Source organism: Diadema setosum, chromosome 11 (genome assembly GCF_964275005.1).
Source record: "Diadema setosum chromosome 11, eeDiaSeto1, whole genome shotgun sequence".
In the NCBI taxonomy this organism is placed as follows: Eukaryota; Metazoa; Echinodermata; class Echinoidea; order Diadematoida; family Diadematidae; genus Diadema; species Diadema setosum.
This window is the reverse complement of record NC_092695.1, coordinates 9,089,049-9,104,450: the sequence shown is the minus strand read 5'-3', so window position 1 is coordinate 9,104,450 and position 15,402 is coordinate 9,089,049. Positions and strand designations below refer to the sequence as shown.

General features: G+C 38.3%; 1 protein-coding gene across 1 annotated transcript in view; it reads right to left on the bottom strand.

Annotated features, from left to right (window-relative positions):
- Positions 1-3,669: 3,669 nt before the first annotated feature.
- Positions 3,670-15,402, bottom strand: part of LOC140234583 (WD repeat-containing protein 19-like) — a 37,732-nt gene continuing 25,999 nt past the window's right edge. Inside the window, exons 18-30 of the mRNA XM_072314604.1 lie at positions 14,652-14,709; positions 13,718-13,944; positions 12,672-12,812; positions 11,448-11,537; positions 11,041-11,165; positions 10,187-10,368; positions 8,874-9,048; positions 8,286-8,410; positions 7,975-8,056; positions 7,413-7,563; positions 6,687-6,810; positions 5,668-5,744; positions 3,670-4,092 (exon numbers count right to left, since the gene is read on the bottom strand). Of these exons, the coding sequence (XP_072170705.1) occupies positions 3,981-4,092; positions 5,668-5,744; positions 6,687-6,810; positions 7,413-7,563; positions 7,975-8,056; positions 8,286-8,410; positions 8,874-9,048; positions 10,187-10,368; positions 11,041-11,165; positions 11,448-11,537; positions 12,672-12,812; positions 13,718-13,944; positions 14,652-14,709 (1,669 nt within the window). The 3' untranslated portion in view covers positions 3,670-3,980. The remainder of the gene's footprint in view (positions 4,093-5,667; positions 5,745-6,686; positions 6,811-7,412; positions 7,564-7,974; positions 8,057-8,285; positions 8,411-8,873; positions 9,049-10,186; positions 10,369-11,040; positions 11,166-11,447; positions 11,538-12,671; positions 12,813-13,717; positions 13,945-14,651; positions 14,710-15,402) is intronic.

Here is a 15,402-nt window from a genome sequence, read left to right as displayed (position 1 = left end):
ATATGTTTGGTTTTCATTTCACCAAGAGAAATGTAAAAAGTTTGTTGACAGATGTTATCACACAGCATTGACGTACCATCTCATGCCACACAGTTTTTAAGCGATTACCACACTATTCAAAAAGTTGTAACATAACAATGTTATATTTCTGCCAAGTTCAATTTAACAATCATCGCAATGTCTAAAAAATTGTTAAATAACAATGTTGTATTTCTGCCAAACTTGATTCACTGTAGTCCTAAAAGCAAACAGACGTGCACATCTACTTTTATACTCTTCTGTTATGTTTTCTCTTCCAAGACTGTCTCTGAAATAAATTAGATTCTTTGTCTGTAGCCAAGATATTACACAAGATAATAGATTATAATCTACAAGAATATGATTTAGATGATTTGATTTGATGCCACACCAATCACATCACAGTGTAGCATACCAGTTTTGAATTAACTGCTGACATGACCTTCAAATTTGTCCTGATCCTTGTTATTATATCTCTAAACACAATGTTATACTTTGATATATAAATTCATGTAGTTTGCAGTTTTGTCACAATCCAATACAATAGACAAATCAAGTGCCTCTCAAGTCGTCATTCAGAAGAGTTGAAGTCTACTAAATATGTCTATTAATTCCAACTTAAGTGGATGAAAATCTATAACTTCAGGAGACTTTCGTAAGTGTCAGAATTCCAAAATCTAGCTGAGAAATGCTCCCGAAGGACAGTAATCGCATGATATCAAACAAATTAGTAGTTTTGGAAGGAATGCATTGCTTCTGGTTCCCCGAATGAAAAATGAATAGATTATAATACATCCCACCAATGTAATTAGCACACTAGATTTCAGTCAATGGCCAATTATTCTACTACCTGTAGTATTGTTTTTCTGTATGTGGTAGTTAAATTCTCCATTAATTAAAGCCTCAGAAAATGTACATCACTCAGATATCAGAACAAATACAATATCAGTACCGGTATACAAGATGCTCATATCCTCTGCTAAAACACATTTCCCCCTAAAACCAGGTTCACTTTGAATACATACGGTGGTATCAAAAGAAATTGACACGGTCGCATTCACACATCCAATGCTGATTTGCCACCATCTATTCATCTAGTCTCCACAGCTGTGTAATAGATATGATGTTGTTAAAGGTGCATAAAGGGGACGGTATAATTTCGATTGACATGGGGATTCAGATTTTAACTTTGTGTGAGATAATTAAAAACCACATATATGTCAAAGAGCATACAATTCTAAGAGAAATATGAAGATTATCTCATTAAAATTTGTTTTGAAATGGCTTGATATCCAAAAGCAAAGTAAAACAAAGTGGTCCTAATAAAAAGTGGGTCTCACCTTTTATTAGGACCTCTTTGTTTTTAGACATCTCAGCCATTTCAAAACCAATTTTCATCAAGTAAACATTTAATTCCTCTTAAAATTGTATGCTCTTTAGTATTTCAGAAGAGGTTTCTCATTATCTCACAAAAAAAAAAAGTTAGGAACCTGAAGCTCCATCTCAACCAAAACTATACCATCCCTTTAACCCTCTAAATGCTTTGAGTTCCACTTGACACAGAAAACCCCATAGCATTTATACACACTAATCAAAGTCACTGGCACAGAAAGGGGTTATGTCACTCCTACATGCCACCAGATTGTTCATGACATCAGACTCTGTATGGAGCTAATGTCATGTTTGCTTTTGACTTCCCACAACTTTGTATTACCGTGCAGAGGCTGGCAAAGGCACAATATGATACAAAGCTCTGAATGCTACATATCCAATACAGGTAAGTTATACAGAATATGTACACAAAGAAAAATCTGTCTCTTTGGCACACTGTATATTTTGCATTGCATTTAAATGGTGATGGTGATGATGATGATAGTGGTAATGATAATAATGATAATCACAGTAATACCTATAATTATAATAAATCATCACTGTCATCATATCAATAATAAAAGTTCACATGTGACACCTGCACAGCCACACACCATCACCACACTTTTGGTAATGATAACCATATTATGTCTTTCAAACTGCACCATATGATTTGCAGTAATTCTTCAAATATGACTTTATGTGACATGCCACATAATATCAATACTTTTTACGATTATGACACATCCAGTAAAGTGCTTTGACTTACAAAATCAAACAGTCTTCACTCTCAAAACTGGCCCTTTGGAGACACAATCTTAGAAAGTGTAATTCACATTGTTCTCAAGGCTGTAAACTGGTTAAATGTGACAGTCTTTTGAATTTCCTGGATAAGTAATTAACAGGTCTGAATGTGTCATAAAGAATTTGCAGTATGTACATACCAGAGTTGTATCTAAAAACAACAGCAACAACAAACAAACAAAGGAGCACAAGAAAAAAAAAAATGATTCTGTTAAAAGTGATATTCATTGGTTGCTCTGTCTTTGCTATTGATCAGTTTCTGAATACTGCCAAAGTGGGTATTTTGGTAAGAGTAATTTTTCACACTCTGCTGAGTAAGATAAATTTCAAGTTTTAACCGTAGCGGAACCAAGACATTACATAGTGATTTTTTTTTTTAACATAAAACAAGCAACAAAAAACAACACAAAACATAACAATCAAAAATGCTTGTGTGCTTTTTATGTTAACAGTAGTTTCTCGTTACGCAAAATGTGCTAAATTTACAGACCAGCAAAAATTTCCACTTTTACAGTACGCCATATTTCTAATGAGTCTAATTTTTCACAAATCAAGAATTCCCGGCAATTTTGTGAGTGGCACAATGCATTTATGTCAGGATTAGAGATGATATTTTCACGTATTGTTGAATTTACAAATAGCGCCAAATTCGCGAAAGTGACAACCCCTCGAAAGATATGTAGCATACAGTAGTCAGCTCGCTGTAAGGCAGCTACAATGATTGTAACCAGCAATGTTTAAGTGGTATTTTTATGAGACAATGCTGGTTTAAGCATTGACGTGCTTGGGATGGTGAGAGGACAAGTGACAACATAAGAACAAGGTAACAAGGACATTCTTGAGGTTCTGATTATGCAATATTCGTCTCAGAATACTGAAGGTAGAGAAAACACTTAAAGCACATTGTGAACTCTAAACCTTCCATGTGATTGACTTCAACATGTTTTGGTTTTATGAATACAGCAAATTGAAATGAATATAATTCTTCTCCACATTTCTTGAATACAACACACACAAAAACTTGTGGCTTCAAAGTATTATGGGCATAAACTCTGAACCAAGAGCCCTCTACTGTTTTGGGTTTCTGTAGCTTTAATGACCATGACATAAGAGACCTCTGAATGCATCGATATTCTAGGAAGTATTGACTGAAATTAGTAGTAATGATCATAGTCCATAGACTATGCTGCAGAGTGGGCAACAATCATAGTCCATAGACTATGTTGCAGAGTGGGCAACAATCAGATTACAATGAGATGCACACCAAATACCAACTGGCTGGTAAAAATTTAAATGTGGAAATGGGAGAGGGGTAACTTTTCGTCAAAAAAACTGACTGAATGTGCCCTGGTTTCCAAACTTTATTCCTCCAGCATATGAGTTACAGTGGCAAACTAAGACAGTGGAAACCACCCTAGGAATATCGGAACTGGTGTATCCCATTCTTGCTGGGGATATTTAACAATTTCAGTGTTCTTGCAAATTTAATTTGAAGATAACATCTATTATAGAGTTAGCATTGTGGGGCATTCAGTGTAGAACAGGGGAACCCCATTACAATGAGGTCGCAAAACAGCCAATTTCATCTTGTTATAACTGGTACCTTGTTGCCCCATATTACAAAAGAGACCAGTTAAAAACAGTAATGGCAAATCGGGACAAATGAATAGCTCTTGGAAAGAGGTACCTCATTGTGAGCAAGCTCCTTACAATGGGTTTCCCTGAATGACAAAAATCTGACTGAACTACTAGACTATCAAATCTCTCATCACTTTAATGAAAGGGGGTCACTCTTCTCCTTGAGGTTGAAGGTATATAGATGGATCTTCAACTTTCTTCACCCGCCCTGCCTTGACGTTCTCTGAACACATCGGACATGTATCCTCATTCTCCAGCAAGCTGAAACGAGGAAGGGTAAAATATAAGTCTGTTTAGGAGGTGCAAATAGTATGAGGCATGAATTTATATTCTTCTTTGGTGTGCATAGTCAAATAGAACAATGTACACAGTGTAGTCCATCATTTCTTATTTCTTGTTCCTTGATGTATATTTGATGGAAATTGCGTACTATTTATTGTTTGTAAGGGAATCGGCCTCGATAGGCTTCATACGGCCTTTACTGATCCCTCACGTGCTATGTTTGATTGTATATTTTTCTCTTCTGTTTGATTGTGAACGTGATGTTTTCTTTTTAGCATGTGAAATAAATTTGAATTTGAATTTGAATTTGAAATTTATGGTGGTCCTGGCATAGTCATATCAAGGATACCAAGTAGGCATTCACATTAATGAGAGGCTATATTTGCTGAAATTTGTGTGAGACACATATACAGTAAGTCTCAAAAAAAAAAAATACACTTGGGTTTTCGCATTGAAAACTTCCAATGTGATTAAACTGTCTGAATGCTACATGTACTTCAGGGTCTTGAAATATAACATCTTAGCTCTATTATTGAAGAAAACCCCATTCAATTTGGTTAGCTTGTCACAGAGAAATGTGGATCTTTGTAAAGCATATCAGAGGTCTGATTCTTTCGAATTTAGTACTTGGATGCTCTTGGAATTGCATAATGTGTGAACACAATGGGCAGAACTTAGAGGGAAGGGATTCCTGACATGCTCTACAAAACTCCTCATTTCTCTTTGACCACTGAAGAAAATTGGACGGGGTTTTCAGTAAGATGTGGGTAATTAGTTATAGTTTCACACTCTGAAACTGTATTTGGTGATTCACTATTTTTAAAGTTACCATTGCGGAGGGTCCCATTGTAATTTTTTTTTGGGGACATATGGTACGTTAAAGCACTTAGTGCATTTAGTTTTACTCAGCTACATGCTTTCTACATCTATAGGTCATGAGCACCTCAACCAATAGCAAGACAATACCAAAGAAGTTTTCAATTCTTTGAGTATGCGTTTGTTGCCTGTATTTATTGTGGAGTTTCCAATGCATTTCAGCATATAAGATAGTCTAGTGGAAAATAATGTTGTTTGGTATAAGACTGTGCCCTTTAAAGGGATCGTATAGTTTTGGTCGAGACCTAGTTTCAGGTTTCTAACATTTTTTGGTGAGATAATGAGAAACCTCTTATGAAATATGAAAGAGCATGTAATTCTATGAGGAATTCAATGTTTATTTGAAGAAAATTGGTTTTGAAACGGCTGAGATATCCAAAAAGAGCGATTCTAATAAAGTGTGGGACCCACACTTTATTACGATCGCTTTGTTTTACTTTGTTTTTCGATGTTTCAGTCATTCCAAACCCGATTTTCATCAAATAAATTTTGAATTCCTCTTAAAATGGTATGCCCTGTACTATATCATAAGTGTCTTCTTGGTATCTCACAAAAAGTTAAAAGCCCAATTCTCATCTCCACCAATACTGTACTATCCCTTTAAATTGTCAATCTATCGAAATTGGATCTAGATGGAAAATAGGAAATCTAGTATCTATGATGGAAAACAGGTCTTACCTAGTGAACTCTGAGTACAGGGCTGGAAAGTCACAGCTGGGACATGCAGACCAGTCATCTCGTACCATGTGACGACCCTGCACAGGAGACAAGAACATCATACCTTGACTACTGGTACTTGTGTGTGGAAATGGACACAATGCTGCAATTTATGTCCAGTGCTAAGAAATAAAGGAGAAGGTAAAAGATCCAAGTACAGCAATATGAAATCATGACCAAAAAAAAAAAAAAAAAAAAAAAGCCCAGGGGAACTTGACATGCACATCAGCTTCATGAAGCACTGACCTTGATGTAACCTTCCTATGGTCCCCTTGATGATATGCAATTACATGCTACCTCTTCTGCAGTCCCACAAACACATGTCAGTGTACTATTCTTTATCAAAAAGGGTACCTTCACACAATACAGTTCACCTGTTCTACACGATAGAGATGATGATTGAGGCTATGGCCTCTGGTAACCACGCCCTGGACACCCTGTGGACCACATTTACCTTTTGAATAACTGCATTCCCTGCCCTTGAAGGCTGATTCCCACCAAATCTGGTGAGACTGCATTTTGAAGTATGTGATGAAAGGAAATACTTCTTTTCACGCCAACCCCTACAACTGTCATGAACAACTGCTCCATTCCCATTTCAACCCTCAAGGGACCTGATTGATATTCTTTTCTCCCCCTTAAGGATTATCATGTTCATTTCCAATCACTTTTTGAACATTGTCACCACCATAACCATCACCACCATCATCACCACCACCAACACCACCATCATTTGGACATTATCATCATCATCCATCATCATAACCATCATCACAATCATCACTATCATCACCTTCATCATCACCACCAATGCCACCATCACCATCATCATCGTCATATCATCGTCGTTGTCGTCGTCTTCGCCATCGTCGTCATCATCATCATCATCATCATCATCTTTTGCAGAGGCTTATATTATCTAGATCCAAACTAAGAGAAGCTATTCCCCTTTCCTCCCAACTGTCTACAGAATATCATACCGTGATGATGCAGTAGGGGACGGTGTTTTTGCATCCAGGGCAGGACAACTCTGTTTCCTCCAGCATGTACTTGCAGTAGGGACAAGGTGTGGTTGGTTCATCCTCCTCGGTCTTGTCAGGTTTCCTGCAACAAAAAGTGGGTATTAAAGATCTTGTGAGTTAAATTTGCCAATGTTAGGAGTTCACTTACAGCCATCTTAAAGTCAAAGGAAGAAGAGGAATTCCACAGGACCTGGGTAGTGTGCATAAAAAATAAGTAGATAAACTATGAATGATGACAATGTTCTTGAAGATATTCACGTTGGGCCTTTCAACCCAAAGATCAAATCTAAATCTCCTCCTTGGGAAACAGGGGGTAAATAGTGAAATCTTAAGAATTGGACCTTAACCTTTGACCCTGAGCATGTGCACCAAAAAGTTGATAGCACAACTTTATCCACTCGTACATATATATGCCACGTTTCATTAAGATACCTCAAATGGATTTTAAGTTATGCTGTCCATAAAATTGATTACGGATGGAGAGAAGGACAGACGGACAGACAGATAGACAGACAGACAGAAGGACAGACGAACAAACCCCAAAAACATAATGCCTCTGACAACACTTTTAGGCAAAGGCATAAATAACCCTCTTGGAATATTCGCTCAGTGCAGAAACAGTAGATCTCATGGAGGTTATTCAAAGCAACAACCTGTAACACTAAACTGTAGCCTTTGACCTACCTGACAATGGCTTCAATCTTCTTCTTGTACTTGAGATCAATCTTGTTCCTGTACTCTGGTCTCATCAGCATGGCGGCGTAGCTGAAGGAGGAATTCTTGAGGCCCGATCTGTGACACTCGATCACTGTCGATGTCAGGATCTGTACCACATCTGGAATTTAGGATACACAAAACATTCTGCCATCATGGTATCGGCCGCACAAATTTCACAAATGGAATACAGTTACGTTATATCATCATTCACAAAAACATGGTGATAATACAGCAAATTCTGTATTACTGGTGATAGTAATTCTGTGATGCTTTTGATTGGTCGATTGATTAAGCACATACGACATTACTCAAAATTTCAAAATAATTTCAAAATCATCACATTGGAAGTCACCAGAAATTGTATGCTAAATCTCATCTATAAAAGGCTCAACACCAACTGTACAATTGAATGATATGTTTCCCTTTGAAAAATACTGTTCCAACATTTCCCGAGGCAGAGCTGGTGGTTCATGTTACTTCCTGTAAAGTTGTGATGAACACTGTCAAGAAGGAGTGTCGCTGTACTTACGGGCAGGAAACTTGCTGATGTTGTTTGCCACCCTGATGAGCATCCTAGCTCCTTTCTTGTGGTCTCCCCTCTTCACATGAATCTATATGAAAGACAGAAAGTAAGATGTTGGCATCTTTGAAATTTCAATACCTTTATATATTTGCAACTATGCACGCACATAGCTGCCATGTAAACAAGTTACACATTCCAAATTAGCGCACTACTTCAGTGAGTGCAGTATCGACAAAATTACTTCCGGCACGAATCGTTCAGTGATATTTTGGAAATGTGCAGTGAAAAATTGCCTCTTCGGACTGGCGTGTAATTACCTTGACTAGGATGTAGCTGTGTAGAATCATAAGATTGGTAGCCATCTCCGTAGGGATCTTGATCTTCTGAGATCTCAGCTCGGTGTACATGCTGAAGAGCACATCGTGGGCATTCCTGTAGTTGCCTGGGTGGCAGTGAAAACACAAATCATAATATAGCACACTTTAATACACTTCCTGTCTCAAATGAACAAGACAATAAATCTGACACTGCAAAAGAATTTCATTACATCTTTTCTGCTGACCCTTGCCAACTTGGCTGGGGGGGGGGGGGAGGTTGAGGGGTGGGGAATGCCCTAAAATATCCACATGGCTTATAATTTTTGCCAACATTCATGTGATAAGTACTACAGATGCATCCTCTAATACTTACCCTCCATATCTAGAAGATTACAACATTTCATATCAACACTTTGGTTCCAGCTAGACATCAACCATCAGTACTCTTGGTACAACTTCTAATGGTACAGAAAAATAAACCCCCCTGCCCCCAAGTAACATATCACATCAGATTAACACTTTCAGAAGGCACATCTTACAAGGTGCCTCACTGCTGCAATGATCCCCACTCTCTCCATCAATACTCACCTGCTATCTGCTCCTCCCTGGCTATGATAATAGCCGTTCTGGCTGCTTCCCGGAACTGGCTGAGGGCCATGTAGAGGCGGAACAAGTATTTGGCATCCTTGGGTACCCCATCCGTCTCACCCATCAGATAGTCAATCAGCTGGTGGGCAAGCTGGTCATCTTTGGCCCGACCAACCTGATGGGTAAATTTGCATAAGGAGAAATATTGTGTTTGTTTGCATTTTTTTTTTTTTAAATATGGCAATTCTTGAGAAATGTATACAGTTCGACCTCGATTATCCGGCCATGTCGGGACCGGCGCTCATCCGGATAACCGAATTGGCCGGATATTGGAGACACAATGTTAATGTATATAGCTGCCGTCCAAGCTGCCGTCCCAGTGCATTGGCAGCTAGGCAGGTAGCGTACCCCGCAACGGTAGTGTAATCTATGCTAGCAAATTGTAGTCCCTTCTTCACAAAAATAAATTATCTTCATGTGAAAATCATACATTTTTTACCTCATTAGATATTGAGAAACCTATCATGCACATCTTATGAAATTAGTGAAATAGATCCATGAAAAGATGTTAAAGTCACTGTTTTTTTCTCAGTTTTTGGATGCCAAAAAAAAGTCCTTCGCTGCGTGAACACGTCCGGATAATAGAGATTTCCGGATAAAAGGAGGCCGGATAATCGAGGTCGAACTGTACATGTATGTATATAATTCTTTTTCTTTTTCTTTTGTTTTTACATATGGCAATTGTTGCATGAGCAATATGACTGGACATTTCCCAATCACTTATGTCTGTATGTCTGAAACTTTTAATAACCCTGAATATAGTGTCCCATGTTGGTAGATAAAAATTGACTCCATCTTAATTTTGAACTAAATGAGATTTTCTGTTAGTTAGAGATACGTCACTTATAACGTTGCCTGAAACAGTTTCTACATAAATCATAAATGCCACTGACGGAGAATGCTGTGGTGAAAATTTATCTGCCTTGTATCGAAAGAGAAATCTTTATTGATTTAGGTTGATTAGCAGGCTATGTAAATCTCACACATTCTGGAAGAGTTTTTGAGCAAGTTTTATATTTTTTTTCCATGTTATTCAGTTTGTTACAGTGTAATAAAAGGAGTGTGGATTTTTTTTTTCCTGTAAAAAAGTTCTCGCAACTACTACGATATAGCAAAATATTCCTTTCCTAGGATACAGCAAAGCAAAGAATACAGCTTCGCATACCTGCTCCAAGTGGCAATACAGACTGAATACATTGCAAACACGACAATCACTGATACTGCTGGCATACATGAAGAAAGCTTTAACTCACTGTTTCTATTGCCATCTCAATGGCTTGGCTGTCATCTCCAGTGTTGGGACATCGTAGGAAGTGCTTCAGAGCTCTTGAGTACTGCTCGCACAGCAAGAAGAACTTCCCGGCCAAGAAGTGGTTCTTCTCATTTTCAAAGAAGAGAGCGATACTCTGGTAGTCCTCTGGGCTGGCATCTTGACCTACATGGAACCAGAGATTGGCAAGTTTGATGTCAAAATGAGTAAATAATACATAATTTGCCGTTCTCAAAACTGAAACATCTTAGTAGACCAAATCCTTGTGAAACAGGTAAGGCTGCTTCATACAACTATGTACTGAATCATTGACACAGGAACACATTTTTGCAGAAATTCATAACGGTGGTTTCAATTCAGTCTATGGCTTGATACTCAGTATATATTTGGTATAGGCCTTATTTGTTTTCATGTATGTATGTATGTATGTATGTATGCATGTGAATGTACAGTTTGAACATACACCTCTTTTATTGGAGTGCAATTGCCTGCAAATATCAGCAGAATAACGGATTAAACAGAAAGTTGTGCACACCTTTTTCACATTTCAATACAGTATGTAATACGTTCCGTTGTATATTCACACGATAATGGTCGAGTATGTGTTTGTTTTGAGTGAGATTTTTTGCACTAAAAATACATGAAAACATAAAGAAAATGTCAGCCAGTCGACATCCGGATAACAGAGAATCCAGATAATTGATGGCCGGATAATCAAGGTCCTACTGTACATGCAAACTTGTCTTGAAACTTGGGTTCAGAGACATCAGATTACAATGTACCATCATGAGTGACAGGCCCAAGGACATGTCCTAACATGTGACCACGTGAACTCACCGATGATGTCGGCATAGACCTCCATCTGATTGTGCTGCTGAGCCAGCTGAAAGGCTTCGTTGTTGCATTGTGACATCACAAGGAACTGGATGGCAGAGGCAAAGTCATTCAGCTTCTGGAAAAACCTGCATGAAATATGAAATATTCAGTGATTTAATGTTACGTTCATTTCTATCTCAAAGGGAGTAGCCTACTTGAACAAATGCTTCATAGTTTCCACAAATATGTGGAGACATTAACTTCGATCAGAGGGTGTGTGTAATTACACAATCAATTCTTCTTGCACAGTTTACATGTCAACTGCTGAATCTCCAAAACACTTGTACATCATCAGTTTAAACCCTATGTGTGCTTTGAGTGTTGAAATGAGTGCTTCGAGTGCTTTGAGTGCAGACTTCACAACTCACTTTGCAACCATCTTGGCACCTTCCACTGATCCTGTTTCCTTGACGATACGAACAGCCTCCTCCGGGTTTCGCAAGAAGTCTAACTGGATCCTGTTAAACACGGGATAAAACAAGATAGGTGGTCATTGACTTGATTTGATTCGATACGATTTGATATGATTTATATTCTGTATGCCTTTTTTTTTAAGTACATCAATTTTCTACAATTACAAACAGTCGTATATCTTAAACCATTATCATCATTTTCATCCATTATAAAATACATTTGTGATATTATTACATGAGTTACATCTTAGTTTGCATACAAAACGACTCCCCAAAAATAAGCACAAAGCTTGACTGTTTGGCAACTGATAACAAACAACATTACAATGAAGAAAAACAAGGGGGTCCAACAAGGGGGTCATGGAAACAAAAAAACAAAACAAAAAAGAAGGAAGAAAATGTTGAATATTGTCTACGCATGCTTGTCTGAAAGTCTGCCAACAACAAAATGAAACAGCAATTTCCCCGCTTCTATTCTTCCTGTATAACATCAGCACTGTGTTATAAGGCTATTCAAAAACCCGAGATTTGAAGTGCACCATTGTTCAGGATATGACGTCAATGCTACATACAAAAGAAATGCAAGGGGGCAACAGCCAAAACAGAGACACAAAATCATTTACTGACACTGAAAAGCGCCTTGAGCATTTAATCAGAGTAGAGAATAGCGCTATAGAAATTGTATGTATGTATGTATGTAGGTATGTATACACGTATGTATGTATGCATGTATGTATGTATGTATGCATGTATGTATGCATGCATGTATGTATGTATAATTTATATGTATGTATGTATGTATGTATGTATGTATGTATGTATGTATGTATGTATGTATGTATGTATAAAAACATACACTATTTGAGAGGATCTATGGTTCTGTATGACTAACATAAGCCCTGTCTTTGGTCTTTTGATGTAGCTATGGGGGGAAAGTCACTGCATCAAAGCAAATTGAATGAAGCACAAATACTGAGTCAGAGATACCACAAAATGAAATGCAGACGAAACAAAGGCATGTCTGCAACTGACCGGTGTTCCTTCGCTCAACATTGTACACATATTTCTTAGAGAGTCATCCTATCTGGACAGTTGCAGAAAGACACAAACAAAATTACAGGTACGTTATTGATGGATGAAGAGCTACAGAGGGATAATGATAATCATCCACTGCTTTACCTGATGACATTGTCCCAGTCTTTGGCATTCTGGTAGGCTAGCGCTGCATCCTTGTATTTGCCATCAGCCTCCTTGGCCTTGGCGTACTGTGTGTGGATCTTTGGGGAGGTGACCTGGGGAAGCAATTCCCCGACCTTTGACCTGCAAAGCCAAAGCAATGATAAGCAAACTTGGATGATGCAATCAGCTCTGTACTGTACGAGCTGAAATTTTTGCGGTGGTTTTATTTTCGCGAATTTCGCGAATCGCCTTTGAATCGTGAAAAGAACAACGCGCAAATAACTAAGTTCAGTTAGACCCTCGCAACCGTGAAATTAACAACATGCAAAAATGTCCTCCAAGTAGCAATTCGCGAAAATATCTGTACGCGAAAATTTCAGCTCGTACAGTATATATTTGGCACTGTGCAAGAGAGTACATTATGCATGATTCTCTGCAAGAACAGTAGGTTTCCTTTTAGTCTTACAAAATTGTCCTTATTTCTAAAGAATTACAAAACATTTACTTTGGGTAAAGTTGGCGAATGACAGACGTTAGCTTTGCAGATAGTGATACATTTACCACTGTGAGACTGGTGTCACACTGTCCCTGAAATTGGCACAGAATGGCCATATGGATATAGAATATTCAATTTTGTGCAAAGCTGGTTTCCGAACCTGGATAAAGCTGATCAATAGCCAAAGCAAGTACAACCTTTCGCTAGCAGCCTGAGAAATTCCACAAGCAGTTATACAGTGGCTTTAAGATGCCATTACAAATGGCCTGATGTTTTCACGATCGGAGCCGAATTCGAAAATTCCCTTCATTCATTGTGCGTCCATCTTTGTTCAATTTCAGGACAGTGTGACACCTGCTTAAGATTCTCAGCATGGGGAGCAAGTTTTAGCACATTGTTCAAGTATAAAGAGACTGCAGTGAAACATTAATTAGTGTTATCTGACCATCTCCAGGATCTTTGAATCAGAATATACTGTTTCCTTGGTCTCATCACTCTCTCAGATTTTTGTAATTGGTGACCGAAATAACTTGTGAACAAGTGTTTTTACCAGTTTTTGCATCGGATGTAAACCGAGGCAGCTTTGTCTGGATAGCCTCCCCTCTCGTAGAGCTGCGCCGACTCTGAGTACTGCTTCATGCTCTCCAAGATGGCAGCACAGTCACGCTTCACCGCACGTATGTTCATCTTCATCGCCATGGAGACCCCTCGCCGGATGTCACCCACGCGGATGGACATGCGAGCGACACCAGCAGCACATGTTTCATCATGGTCCCTCTCCTGAAAGTGTACCCAAAGTTTTGTGAGTGGGGGGTCCAACAAACATGAGAGCAGGACTTACAATCATGCATGAAGTGCTACAGTCTAGCATATCAACAATGTATGCCTAATTCCTTCTAACATTATGTTGGACTTCATCTATGGTCCCACAAATTTGCATTTAGTTTGCATTAGGTATAAGTGCCCTCACATTTACTATAGTTAAACATAGCTCTGTTTGGCCTCAGTTGTACCTCATAATTATGAACCTTTGCAAATCCCCCCTCCCCAATCTCCATTGCTACTCACAAAATGGTTGTTACTGCATCATACACTTTTGAACAGAATACCGCTAGCAATACTCTGGATGTTCAAGCAATACTCTACTGTTAAGACTTCATAATGGTAGAGGTATAGATATATTGTAATCTGTAATGCAAAGTAATGCATTGTTAACATGGACTTCTTAATTGCGGTGATATGATGTCACTAATAAGGATTTCAGAGCCTTTTCAAATGTGGGAAATCAATTTGAGAATGGCTCTTTGCATATTTCATATCTGATTTCATAGCACTGTTGCTCACCAAACTGCACAAAAGCGAATGAAACCAACAGTGCAAATAAAAGGACAATCGGAAATCTTGACACTCGTAGACACTCAGCTTCACTTGAGTATCTTGAAATTTGTACAAGCTTAGATGTATCCCGATTGATAATAACTTACATTTTCTTGCCTCGTGATGCCCTTCTCGTAGTGGACGAGAGCATTTGGATAGTCACCCCTGGGAATAGAAAGACAGAAATTAATTTAGTCATAAATTGGCTATCAAACATCATCTTGCTTATCACACATGGGTATTTAAAGTGGTTCTTCTTCTTGGTAAAAATGAATACGTTTCAGAAAGGCCATATCAAGATAAGAGCCCTAAGAGTTTTTGACACTCACCTGAGCTTCACAATTCAAACCTGGAGCAACTTTCCTGCAGTGTCTCTTTGTGGTTACTGGCATATCTCTAGGCCACTGAGGGCAAGCTGATTTAGCTTTACATGCATTTCCCACAGACACTTGCCCAAGTATACCACATGTTAGTCTTAAATGGTTTGACAAAATTGTACCTACCTCTTGAGGTGCACTTGAAGCAACCATCTCTGCTTTTTAAAAAAAAAAAAAAAACCTATAAATGCATCTGCCTTTAGATATGAAATCTTCACCTTTGATCTTTTCCTTTAGACTTTTTAACTTGAACTTGAAGATCCTTGGTCTTTTGCACTGACCTTTTGCTAATCATTCACACCTGATTAAAATACCTCAAGTCATTCTCATATTGTTGTCATTACAAGAAAACCGAATTCAGATAGACAACCAACAGACATGAATTTTCTAGCACCACTGAATGGCAGCAGCATACAAGTGTTTTATCAAGCCCCTTACCTATAGATAAGGTATGTGATTAATATGACTCTCATGACTACAC